The 13,585-nt window shown below is 45.1% G+C and overlaps 1 protein-coding gene across 1 annotated transcript in view; it reads right to left on the bottom strand.

Moving 5' to 3' along the window:
* The window catches only part of LOC137384200 (growth factor receptor-bound protein 2), a 188,679-nt gene that overhangs the window by 69,170 nt on the left and 105,924 nt on the right, over positions 1 to 13,585 (bottom strand). The window contains exon 2 of the mRNA XM_068057855.1: positions 4,891 to 4,988. Within this exon, the coding sequence (XP_067913956.1) occupies positions 4,891 to 4,988 (98 nt within the window). The remainder of the gene's footprint in view (positions 1 to 4,890; positions 4,989 to 13,585) is intronic.

The raw sequence follows: 13,585 nt of genomic DNA, 5'->3' as shown, positions 1-13,585 counted from the left end.
CCACCAAACCTCCTTTCACTTGCTTAAAACCTAATTCTTTTCTAACCTTTGCCAGTTCTGATGAAAGGTCACAGACCTAAAATGTTAATTCTGCTTCTCTCTCCACAGATGCTGTCTGACCTGCTGAGTGTTTCCAGCACTTTGTTTTTATTCCATTTGCTATTGTTTTACCCACTTGTTTAATGCAACTACATTTTTGCATGTTCCTGCACTCTTCATAGTCCACTACTCGTCTTGGCTCAGTATCCCCTGCAAACTTCAGTATAGTCCTCTCTATTCCCAATTCCAGGTCATAAGCAGTGGGCAAATTGGGGCCCCAGCACTGACCTTGGGAGGAAATCAGTTTGCGCCACTTGCAGCTTCAGGCACTGGAAGCTCCAATCCATCATTCCAAATGGCCAGATCCCTAATATGTCTTTTTTATTTGTGCTTAAGAAGACCATGACGGTAATGGTTATGAGCGCTGGGAATGGAACACACTCCACTTCAAGCACTCTCACATTATTTCTCGCATGGAATAGGTGCCTCTACGCTATCCCAAGAATGTGCTTGAACCCAACTACGAGAATATACCCCCTTTGCAGTACCGGATGGGGCATTGTTGTGTTGTGAGTCCATGCTCATTGAGACCTGGGTGGAAGCTGTACAATAACTCCCTCCATTATGACCCTACAGCTGCCACACTGAGAAAGCTTTTGTGCCGTTGGATCTGGGTGAGTTTGAACAAGATTGGTGAGTGATGGAAGCTGGAGCAAGACATGGATCATTCACAGCAAATGGACTGGTTGCATACTTTGGACATAAGCATGGCAAAAGGAAATACAGTGTAAGTGAGGAAACACTGGGAGTGGGTGGAAATGAACATGGGAATTTAAAATTCAAATACATGTCATTGAAAATTAGCGCAAAGCTATCAAGAGAAGCAAATATCTGATGGATTCCATCTCAAGGGGTACAGAACATAGACATGCATATATGTATAATGCTGTTGACAGCTCATTTCCAATACTGTGTTTAGCTTTGTATGCTCTACTTTAGGAAGAATATTCCAGCCTTGGAGAAGGCCTAGGGATCAGGCTAATACCTAGAAATGGAGGGCTGGAACTATGAGACGACACTGGATGAACTTGGGTTACAACCCCCAGAGATGAGGTTATGCGTGGATCTGATCAAGACGTTTACCATAACTAAGGGAACCGACGAGCTAGGTAGGTAGGAAGTGACACTCCCCTTTAATGGGGCCAGTGTTGTACAACAGAAATTGCAGACTAGTCACAATTGAGGCTACTGTGACCACATGCACTAATTTTAGTAGAAGATGCCTTACACACTCATACAATACAGGAAAATACACTTCACACGTGTATATTTACATAAATACCTACCATCATTTTGTGACCAATGGAGTAAAGCAGTCTCAATCAAAACAAGAACACTGTTTTCCATCTTAGCAAAAAAAAAGTTCAAGTTTGCGTGCATATACTGTGTGAATCTCAGGCCCAATGACAGTGTCCATTGCTCATGCTTTATTTGTTAATCAGAAATACAATTGGCCAGATCTCAATCGCCTAACATATTAAATAGCAATAGCTGGACAATCGGAAGGGACAGGATCTCAAAATTCTAGTAATACCAGGTGAATAATTTCTTCAAGGTTCTGAGCCTCTGAAATATATAGCCACAGGAGGCCACAGATGAAATATCAATTCAGCTGTTTAAAAAGCAGATAAATACTCATGAGAAGCAAGGGTATTTAGAGATATGCAGAATGGGTAAGGAATTAAGATCAGATAAATGACTCACTATGACAGAGCAGGTTTATTGAGATAAATGGCCAACTTTTGTTCCTATCACAAGACACATGTTTGCACCAACTCTTCCCCAAAGGGTCAGTTTCAAATCTCAGCTGGTGCTGTCCTCAGTGCACTATTCTGATCAAGTCCATATCCATCATTGACTACTTCTAGTGGCAGAAGGATCCATAACCAAAAGACAGATTTAAGGTAACTGGGAAAAGAACCAGAATTAAATTGTGCAAACAACACTGGCATCTACCCGGCAGTGTGGAAAATTGCCCAGGTATGTCCTGGACACGAAAAGCAGGACAAGTCCAACCCGGCCAATTACCGCCCCATCAGTCTACTCTCAATCATCAGCAAAGTGATGAAAGGGGTCACCAACAGTGCCATCAAGCAGCACTTGCTAAGCAATAACCTGCTCAGCGATACCCAGTTTGGGTTCCGACCTCGTTACAGTTGACCTCATTACAGCTTTGGTTCAAACATGGACAAAAGAGCTGAACTCAAGAGGTGAGGTGAGAGCGACTGCCCTTGACATCAAGGCAGCATTTGACCGAGCATGGCATCAAGGAGCCCTAGCAAAACTGGAGTCAATGGGAATCAGGGGGAAAACTCTCTGCTGGTTGGAGTCATACCTAGCGCAAAGGAAGATGGCTGTGGTTGTTGGAGGTCAATCATCTGAGCTCCAGGACGTCACTGCAGGAATTCCTCAGGGCCCAAACATCAATGCTTCATCAGTGACCTTCCTTCGATCATAAGGTCAGATGTGGGGATGTTCGCTGATGATTGCACAATGTTCAGCACCATTCGCGACTCCTCAAATACTGAAGCAGTCCATGTAGAAATGCAGCAAGACCTGGACAATATCCAGGCTTGGGATGATAAGTGGCAAGTAACATTTGCGCCACACAAGTGCTAGGCAATGACCATCTCCAACAAGAGAGAATCTAACCATCTCCCCTTGACATTCAATGGCATTACCATCGCTGAATCCCCCACTATCAACATCCTAGGGGCTACCACTGACCAGAAACTGAACTGGAGTAGCCATATAAATACCATGGCTACAAGAGCAGGTCAGAGGCTAGGAATCCTGCGGCGGGTAACTCACCTCCTGACTCCCCAAAGCCTGTCCACCATCTACAAGGCACAAGTCAGGAGTGTGATGGAATACTCTCCACTTGCCTGGATGGGTGCAGCTCCAAGAAGATCGACACCATCCAGGACAAAGCAGCCCGCTTAATTGGCACACCATCTACAAACATTCACTCCCTCCACCACCGACGTACAGTGGCAGCAGTGTGTACCATCTACAAGATGCACTGCAGCAACGCACCAAGGCTCCTTAGACAGCACCTTCCAAACCCGCAACCTCTACCAGCACGAAGGACAAGAGCAGCAGATGCATGGGAACATCACCGCCTGCAAGTTCCCCTCCAAGTCACACACCATTCTGACTTGGAACTATATCGCCGTTCCTTCACTGTCGCTGGGTCAAAATCCTGGAACTCCCTTACTAACAGCACGGTGGGTATACCTACTCCACATGGACTGCAGCGGTTCAAGAAGGCAGCTCATCACCATCTTCTCAAGGGCAATTAGGGATGGGTAATAAATGCTGGCATAGCCAGTGATGCCCACTTCCCATGAATGAATTTAAAAAAAACACTTTTTCGCAGCAAGATGTTGTAATCTGGAATTCATTGCCTGAAATGGTGGTGGAAGCAAACTTGATAGTAACTTTCAAAAAGGAATTGGATAAATATTTGAAGGGAATAATATTTTATGGCTATGTGTAAAGTGGAATAATTGGATAGCTCTTTAAAGAGCCAGCACAGGCACGATGGGCTAACTGACCTCCTACTGTGCCATACAATTTGATGACTACTAGACTACTCCAAATAAGCGTGCATTCACTGCACTGAGTGTCAGCCTATTCCAATCTGTGTGCACTTAGTTTGCGATGCATTAATCTTCAATAGTTGCTGTTTAGGGTCAGGCAGCTCACTGCCAAGTACTCCCCAAGTTCTCTTCAGCTTACTTTGCCAGTCATTTTTCCTGAACTAGTAAAAATTTGCCCTGAAGATAGGAACAGGAGGCCATTCAGCCCATTGAACCTGTCATGCCATTCTAGTAACTCCAGTTACCTGCTGTTGGCCCATATCCCTTGATAGCCTTATCGAACAAAAGCCTGTTGATCTCAGCCTTGAAAATGTCAATTGTCCCCCAAATCTACATCCTTCTGGGGGAGAAAATTCCAGATTTCTACTACCCTTTGTGTGAAAAAGTGCATTCTGATTTGTCCTGAACGGCCTATTTCTAATTTTAATTTTTCTGGATTCCCCCACAAGAGGAATTAGTTTCTCTGTATCGACCTTATTGAATCCCTTTATCATTTTAAACACCTCGAGATCAGGTACCCCTCAACCTTCTAAACACAGGAGAAAATAAATTGCAAAACCCATAAATGAGCAGGCCCTTTAACTGTGCGATAGCCTTAAGTGTGAGTAGCAAAGTATCTTCCTAGTACTATCTGTTAAAGCATTCGAACTACCTGGTTTGGATCTACCTCTCACTAATGACTGAACTCTATTTTGCAATCAGCAGAGAGATAGTGGAATTATGTGGAGCACATAAACTAGTCACGGTGAAGAGAACTAAAAGAAGAAAAGTGAACAGCTCTAAGTCCTACTTGAATGTCTAAGAAACAGTATCAAGATTTAATATGGAATGATATTCAAGTACTGTATTAAATATGCAGGATATAGGAGACACCAGAAGCCTTCAAAATGTGTTTAAAAATGGGCAGATATATTTTCACACAACAGAGGACACAGCTCAGACTTGCTGATGCACACGTATTGGGAATCAGCCTGTATGTTACTTCTATTGGAATAGCATTAAAGAAAGGAGAAAGGAACATGCTTCCACAGAAATTAAGTGCTCATTTCCATTAAGGAAGTTTGTTTGACGGGGAATCTTGTGTACAAGAATCATACTGTGCCAACAAGTGCCATCACAAGATTACAGACAACCCAATGCTACCCACCCCGTTAGTGCTGGGGAAGGCTGGCCAAACGCTCTGACTTACGGGTGTGGTTTCATTTCAATGTAGTTCTTGGGAATGAAGCCATCCTTTCCATTCAGCTCTGCCTTGTACCAGTTCTGATCACATTCCTCATTTAAAACCTGCAGAGATAACACACAGACAGGTTATACTGGGCAATCAGCAGCACACTTCAGTACACAGTACGCTTCGCTTTACTTGAAATAAAGCTTCAGAAATAGAGATTAGAAATGAAATCAGGGCTAAGAAGGGTAGTCATACAGAAACCTTTCACCCAAAACATTATAAATAAATTGTCGAAATGATAGTACAAATGAGGTCGAGAGAGTTTTGGATAGGTTGCTGAAGAGTGGACTGGGACGTACTGTGAAGGAGAGGGTGATCTGAGAAAGGGAAGTGTTTGCTAGGCTGATTTCCTATTGCTAAAAACTTTTGCACTCTCTTGCATTAAGCATTCCGTTATTTTCTCTCTCGGATACATAATGGCCTGAACTCAGATGGGCAGCCTGCTCTGAACTGTGGCAGGGAGTGCAGAAATTGGACTCCCAATTATTGTTTCTTCATGATCATGCTGTCCTTCAATAATCACTGCCCCAAATGTAATGGAGAAACAATATTAGTCAGAAACTGAAGCTGCATTTGTTATGTTATGCCTTTAGAATAAATACCTTTCATGTCCTCTGGACGTCCTAAAGTGCTTCAGAGCCAATTATGCACCTATTTTTAGAAGCAGATTAGCTGTTGCAATACAGGGATGCCAGCAAATACGGCAGCCAATTTGCACACAGTAAGGCTCAACAAAGAGTGAGATAAATGACCAAATATTCTGTTTTGGTAAAGTTGGGATAAATATCAGCCAGGACAACGGGAGAACTCCCCTGCCACAGAATCTTTTATGACACCCCCCAATTGCCAACTGGGGCCTCAGTTTAACATCTCAACTGAGAGACGGCATCTGATAGTGTAGTACTGCGCTGGAGCATCAACCTAATTTATCTGCTCAAGTCCTAAAGTGGGCCTTGAACCCATGGCTTTGAATCAGAAGCAAGTGTTCTACACCACTGAACCAAAAGGCCAGGAAGCCCATTCATGCTTAGCTCATTTGCCATGCAAACACCTCACCTGGATTATTACACTGGTACAGCTCCCTATCACCCATTCTCATATCAATCTCATAAGTGAGAATATGCGCATTTGTAGTGTTGTTTATTTTTTAAGTTCTGCTTGTATTCTAACAACATGGTTTCACATTTACTTTAACATAAGAACATAAGAAATAGGAACTGGACTGGACCATTTGGTCCTTCGAGCCTACTCCATCATTAACAATCCAGGCCAGGCAGGCAAGTCAGGATACCAGCACCACAGAAAACAACACAAAATGTGATCACAGGAGTGGAGAGCAAGCTTATCTATTTCTTCTCTTTCTGGAGACACTGACACTTGCTGGGGACCATTTCTCAGGTGCTCTACCCTAAGTGGTCAGTCCCTGTGAGAGCTGAGGCAGTGAATGCTGACAGGCTATCACCCATTGGGGCATCAGCTCCAATTCATGTCTTCACCCAACAACCACTGTCCAGCAAGTGTCTCTGCATTGCAATTAAGCACATGGAACCCTGGCAGACTTCCCTCCTTCCTCGCTCAAGATGGCAGAGATATTTGTGTGCCAATGCCAACTCAGTACAGACAAGAGATGAATTTCACCCGGCCTCCATATGGCTCAGTTCCTCATTAGAAAATGCACTTACTAACAAGCCATGGGGAGCTGCTGTCTGGGATTTCTGAACTATGTAGAATACTGCTGTGGAACACCTATCCCTAATGTCCCATTCCAATTTTTTAAAAAAATCAAACTGTCATAGGTTTTGATTGAGATTAAATTCTCAATTCGGGAAAACACCCTATCCATTCAGTAAGCACAAAGTACCTTGGCTTTGAGTGAACAGTCACTCAACATTTCTTTACAAGACTGTTTGCTGTGTCACAGATCTCTGTAGCAGACACTGCAACAGTTCACCTCGCTTCAGGTTTAGCTCCGACTAATGATGGACACATTCACGTGACTTTTTAACTACTGCTCGTCATTCAAAGCGTACATAGGAAAATTACTTGTAAACAGGATAAAAGGGATTGTGATACAGAGGGTTAAACTGTCCTTTCACCGTAATTACGTTTCAATCCAGGTCAAGAGGAGAAAGATCCCAGTCTCCGATGGATTACTGGGGTAGCACCTCCCTTAAAGTTGTACTGCAAACATTTGTTCATTAGCTTATAATTCAAATATAATCTCATCGTTCTCACACAGTCCCATCTAATCATTACAATCCAGCCACAGGAGTAAAATAAAACCCCTCCACCTGGGTGGAAAGTGAAAATAATCAGAACAATGTTTTACTACTAGAGGCTTTTTAAAAATTATTCAGTCGTGAGATGTGGGCCTCGCTGGCCAGGCCAGCATTTATTGCCCATCCCCAATTGCCCTTGAGAAGGTGGTGGTGAGCTGCCTTCTTGAACAGCTGCAGCCCATGTGGTGTAGGTACACCCACAGTGCTGGTAGGAAGAGTGTTCCAGGACTTTGACCCAGCGACCGTGAAGGAACAGCGATATAGTTCCAAGTCAGGATGCTGTGTGGCTTGGAGAGGAACTTGCAGGTGATGGTGTTCCCATGCATCCCCTGCCCTTGCCCTTCTAGGTGATAGAGGTCGCAGGTTTGGAAGGTGCTGTCGAAGGAGCCTCGGCGAGTTGTTGCTTTGGTGGTGGAGGGAGTGAATGTTGAAGGTGGTGGATGGGGTGCCAAACAAGTGGGCTGCTTTGTCCTGGATGGTGTCGATCTTCTTGAGCCTTGTTGGAACTGCACACATCCAGGCAAGGAGTGAGTATCCCATCACACTCCTGACGTGTGCCTTGTAAATGGTAGGCAGGCATTGGGGAGACAGGAGCTGAGTGACCCTGGCAGAACCCAAACTGAGTGCCAATGAGCAGGTTATTGCTGACCAACTGCCACTTGATAGCACTGTCGACGACCCCTTCCATCACTTTGCTGATGATTGGGAATAGACTGATAGGGCAGTAGTTGGCCGGGTTTGTATTTGTCCTGCTTTTTGTGCACAGGACATACCTGGGCAATTTTCCACATTGCTGGATATATGCCAGCGTTGTTGCTGTACTGGTACAGCATGGCTATGGGCGCGGCTAGTTCTTCAGCACGAGTCTTTTCAGTACTAATGCCGGAATGTTGTGAAAGCACATAGCCTTTGCAGTATCCAGTGCCTTCAGCTGTTTCTTGATATCACGTGAAGTAAATTGGATTGGCTGAAGACTGGCATCTTTGATGCTGGGGACCTCAGATGGATCATCCACTTAGTACTTCTGGCTGAAGATGGATGCAAATATCAGCCTTGTCTTTTGCAGTGATGCGCTGGGCTCCCCCATCATTGAGGATGGGGATGTTTCTGGAGCCGCCTCCTCCTGCCAATTGTTTAATTGTCCACCACCATTCACAACTGGATGTGGCAGGACTGCAGAGCTTAGATCTGATCCATCGGTGTGGGATTGCTTAGCTCTGTCTATTGCATGCTGCTTCTGCTGCTTGGCATGCAAGTAATCCTGTGTTGTAGCGTCACCTGGCTGACACCTCATTTTGAGGTATGCCTGCTGCTGCCCCTGGCATGCCCTCCTGCACTCCTCACAGAACCAGGGTTGGTCCCCCTGCTTGATGGTAACGGTAGAGTGGGGGATGTGCCCAGCCATGAGGTTACAGATTGCTGCTGCTGATGGCCCACAGCGGCTCATGGATGCCCAGTTTTGAGTTGCGAGATCTGTTCGAAATCTATCACATTTAGCACGGTGATAGTGTCACACAACACGATGGAGGGTTTCCTCAGTATGAAGATGGGACTTTGTCTCCACAAGGACTGTGGAGTGGTCGCTCCGACCAATACTGTCAGACAGATGCAACTGCAACAGGTGGGTGAGGACGAGGTGTAGTAGTTTTTCCCTCTTGTTGGTTGCCTCACCACCTGCCGCATACCCAGTCGAGCAGCTATGTCCTTTAGGACTCGGCCAGCTTGGTCAGTAGTTGTGCTACCGAGTCACTCTTGGTGATGGAAGTTGAAGTCCTCCACCCAGAGTACATCTGTGCCCTTGCTACCCTCAGTGCTTCTTCCAATTAACGTTCAATATGGAGAAGCACTGATTCATCGGTCGACAGAGGGGGTGGTAGGTGGTTATCAGCAGGAGATTTCCTTGCCCATGTTTGATTGGATGCCATGAGACTTCCCGGGATCCGCAGTCAATGTTGAGGACTCCCAGGGCAACTCTATCCTAGTGACAGCTCTGATGGCTTTGAATTATTATGGGCTAATTGCACTTCTCTTGCCTTTCATCCCACTTATAACTGTAACTTCCCCAAATTCAGGAGTTCTGTGTTAGCCCAGCTCTTCCCCAGGGCAGGAAACTTTCATACAAATGACTGTGAATGGGAACCCTGACCCATGTGCTCAGTGGACAGCATGTGACATTTAAGAAGTCAATAATAAAACACCCACGATTGATGCTCATGAATCCAGAAGTGACACACGAGTGATTCTGACCTGACAGAGTTCACCTACAGTACAATCATTAGTTTCCAGAAACACAGGCTTTGCAGTTATCTGAAAAACCAAACCTGGTGATGCCGTGATCTGTATTGCCACTGCTTCCACGTAAGAGTCAGAGTCAGGCATTGCAATTTGAGATGTGTCTGAAATGGTATCATGCTTAAACATCTGAACTGTACCTCATGGGACTGTCTAAATGAAGCATACATGAAGCAAAACCAGATTTAGTGCACGCAACTCAAGTTTCACATGATGACCAAAAATAGTCCCTCTCCGAGGGAACTTCCCAAAGACTATCAGTGCCAGTCTGGCCAGCAAATAGCGCACATCGGACTGCTTCTCAAAATTAAACACTCTTAACCCAAATTAGAGTCATAAAGAGATACAGCACTGAAACAGGCCCTTCGGCCCACCGAGTCTGTGCCGACCATCAACCACCCATTTATACTAATCCTACATTAATCCCATATTCCCTACCACGTCCCCACCTTCCCTCAATTCTCCTGCCACCTACCTACACTAGGGGCAATTTACAATGGCCAATTTACCTACCAACCTGCAAGTCTTTGGCTGTGGGAGGAAACCGAAGCACCCGGCGGAAACCCATGCGGTCACAGGGAGAACTTGCAAACTCCGCACAGGCAGTACCCAGAACTGAACCCGGGTCGCTGGAGCTGTGAGGCTGTGGTGCTAACCACTGCGCCACCCACTTTGCTCTTACTTTTCAATATTTCCCAGTATTGTGAAAGTCTCAACAATTTGCATAGCACCTTTAATATAGTAAAATGTATCACGTGCTTCACAGCAGCGTATTCAGACAAATACTGACACCGAGCCAAAGCAGGAGACATTGGACCATCAATGGTGGAATGAGGGAAATACAGTATGGACAAGAAGCTAGAGTTGGAGGAACACAGATCTTGGAGGGCTGTAGGAGGCTTCAGAAATAGTGATAGGCAAAGCCACATAGGGATTTGAATACAAGGGTGAGTATTTTAAAATTGATGTGCTCGGGGACCAGGAGTCAACATAGGTCACAAATCACAGAGGTGAATGGAACTTGGTGTGAGTCAGGATGCTGGACAAATTTTGGATGAGCTCGTTTTTTGGGAGGTGGAAGATGAGTGAACCACCATTCCAATACTGTCCTGGTAAAGTCTAAGTTAGAAAGGCGTGGATGAGGGTTTCAGTAGATGAGCTGAGTCCGGGGCGGAGACGGGCGATATTACAAAGGTGGAAATAGGTGGTCTTGGCGATGGAGAATATACAAGTCGGAAGCTTAGCTCAGGGTCAAATAGGACACCAAGACTGTGAACAGTTTGATTCAGTCGAAGACAGTGGCCAGGGAGAGTAATGGAATCAGTGGAGAGACAGATATTGTGACAGGGACCGAAGACAATGGTTTTGATCTTCTCAACGTTTAATGGGAGGAAATTTCGGCTCATCGAGGACTGGGTCTTCACTATTGAGGACACAAGCAAGATCCCAGGTATTAGCCGTAAGTCAGGAAATGGAAGGGAGGGAGCAACTTGAAAAAATTACAATCACCAGGGAAGTGGTGCTGAACAAATTGTTGCTGCTGCGGGCTGACAAGTCCCCGGGTCCTAATGGACTTCATCCTAGGGTATTAAAAGAAGTGGCTAGTGAGATAATTGATGCGTTAGTTTTGATTTTCCCCAAATTCCCTACATTCAGGGAAGGTTCCGTTAAATTGGAAAATAGCAAATGTAACTCCTTTATTCAAAAAGGGAAGGAGACAGAAAGCAAGAAACTACAGGCCAGTTAGCTTAACATCAATCTTAGGGAAAATGTTAGAAGCTATTAAGTACGGTATAGCAGGGCCTTTAGAAAAATTCAAGGTAATTAGGCAGAGTCAACATGGTTTTGTGAAAGGGAAATCATATTTAACCAATTTGTTGGAGTTCTTTGAGGTAAAGGCTGGCTCGGGTCTGCAAATAAAACACGAACCGAGCCCGACAGAACCCCATCTGACCCCGAGCCCGACCCGGCCCGAGACCTTCCATTTTTTCCCACGCCCGACCCAACCACCAGTTAACCTACCTTCCGTTTTTCACTTTGTTACTTATCTGCACAAGCTTAAAAAGACTAACGATTTACTTTTTGGACTTAAAAAGTGGTTTTAACATTGGAGCCACTTACCTGACGTACTGATAGAGCGTGTACGATCCGGCCCGGCCCGACCCTGAATGCCGAACCCAGATGTGCGACCCGACCCATATCGTCGGGTCTGGGTCGGGTAGGCGGCCTTTACTTTGAGGGAGTTACATGTGCTGTGGATAAAGGGGAACCGGTGGATGTACTGCACTTAGATTTCCAGAAGGCATTTGATAAGGTGCCACATCAAAGGTTATTGCAGAAAATAAAAGCTCATGGTGTAGGGGATAACATATTGGCATGGAAAGAAAATTGGCTAGCTAACAGGAAAGAGAGTAGGCATAAATGGTCATTTTCTGCTTGGCAAGATGTAACAAGTGGTGTGCCACAGGGATCTGAGCTGGGGCCTCAACTTTTTACGATTTATATAAATGACTTAGATGAAGGGACCGAAGGTATGGTTGTTAAATTTGCTGATGACTCAAAGATAGGTAGGAATATAACTTGTGAAAAGTACATAAGGGGGCTAGGTTACAAAGGGATATAGATAGGTTAAGTGAGTGGGCAAAAACCTGGCAAATGGAGTATAATGTGGGAAAGTGGGAAATTGTCCACTTTGGCAGGAAGAATAAAAAAGCATACTATCTAAATGGTGAGAGATTGCAGAGCTCTGAGATGCAGAGGCATCTGGATGTCCTAGTGCATGAATCACAAAAGGTTAGTATGCAGGTACAGCACGTAATTAGGAAAGCTAATAAAATGTTATAATTTATCGCAAGGGGAATTGAATACAAAAGTCGGGAGGTTATGCTTCAGCTATACAGGGCATTGGTGAGACCACATCTGGAGTACTGTGTACAGTACTGGTCTCCTTATTTAAGGAAGGATGTAGTTGCATTGGAGGCAGTTCAGAGGAGGTTCACTAGATTGATTCCAGAGATTTTGGGGGGGGGGGGGGGGGGGGCGGGCTTGTCTTATGAAGAGAGAATGAGCAATTTAGGCCTTTATTGTCTGGAGTTTAGAAGAATGAGAGGAGATCTAATTGAGGTATATAAGATGATTAAGGAGATTGACAAAGTAGACGTAGAGAGGATGTTTCCTCTTGTGGGGCAAGCTAGAACGAGAGGTCATAGTTTTAGGATAAGGGGGAGCAGATTTATAACAGAGATGAGGAGAAATTACTTCTCTCAAAGGGTCATGAATCTGTGGAATTCACTACCCCAGAGTGCGGTGGATGCTGGGACATTGGGTAAATTTGAGATACAGATTTTTAATTAGTAATGGGTTGAAGGGTTATGGAGAACGGGCAGGAAAGTGGGGTTGAGGCCAAGATGAGATCAGCCATGATCGTACTGAATGGCAGAGCAGGCTCGAGGGGCTGAATTGCCTACTCCTGCTCCTAGTTCTTACGTAAATGCATTGGAGGCAGTACAGAGGTTTACTAGACTGATAACTGGAATTGGCGGGCTGTCTTACGAGGAAAGATTGGACAGACTAGGCTTGTAACCGTTGGAGTTTAGAAGAGTAAGAGGCAACTTGATTGAAACACAAGGTCCTGAGGGGTCTTGACAGAGTGGAAGTGGAATGGATGTTTCTCCTTGTGGGAGAATCTAGAACTAAGGGTCACTGTTTAAAAATAAGGGGTCGTCCATTTAAGACAGAAATGAGGAGAAATTTTTTCTGAGGGTCGTGAGTCTTTGGAATTCTCTTCCTCAAAAGGCGGTGGAAGCGGAGTCTTTGAAGATTTTTAAGGCAGAGGTAGATAGATTCTTGATAAGCAAGGGGGTGAAAGATTATCGGGGGTAGGTGGAAATGTGGAGTAATCAGTGCAGCCATGAACTTTTTGAATTGCAGAGCAGGCTCGAGGGGCCGAGTGCCCCACTCCTGCTCCTAATTCATATGTTCGTAAGCAGTGGGAGCCTCGAGAGAGCGGCGGTGGTGAGAGAGAGCTTAGTGTCATCCTGATGCATTTTTGGATGATGTTGCCAAGGGGCAGCATGTATCTG

The sequence above is a fragment of the Heterodontus francisci genome, chromosome 26, assembly GCF_036365525.1.
Source record: "Heterodontus francisci isolate sHetFra1 chromosome 26, sHetFra1.hap1, whole genome shotgun sequence".
NCBI lineage: Eukaryota > Metazoa > Chordata > Chondrichthyes > Heterodontiformes > Heterodontidae > Heterodontus > Heterodontus francisci.
Note: the sequence above shows the minus strand (reverse complement) of the source record. Positions and strands in the feature narration are given on the sequence as shown.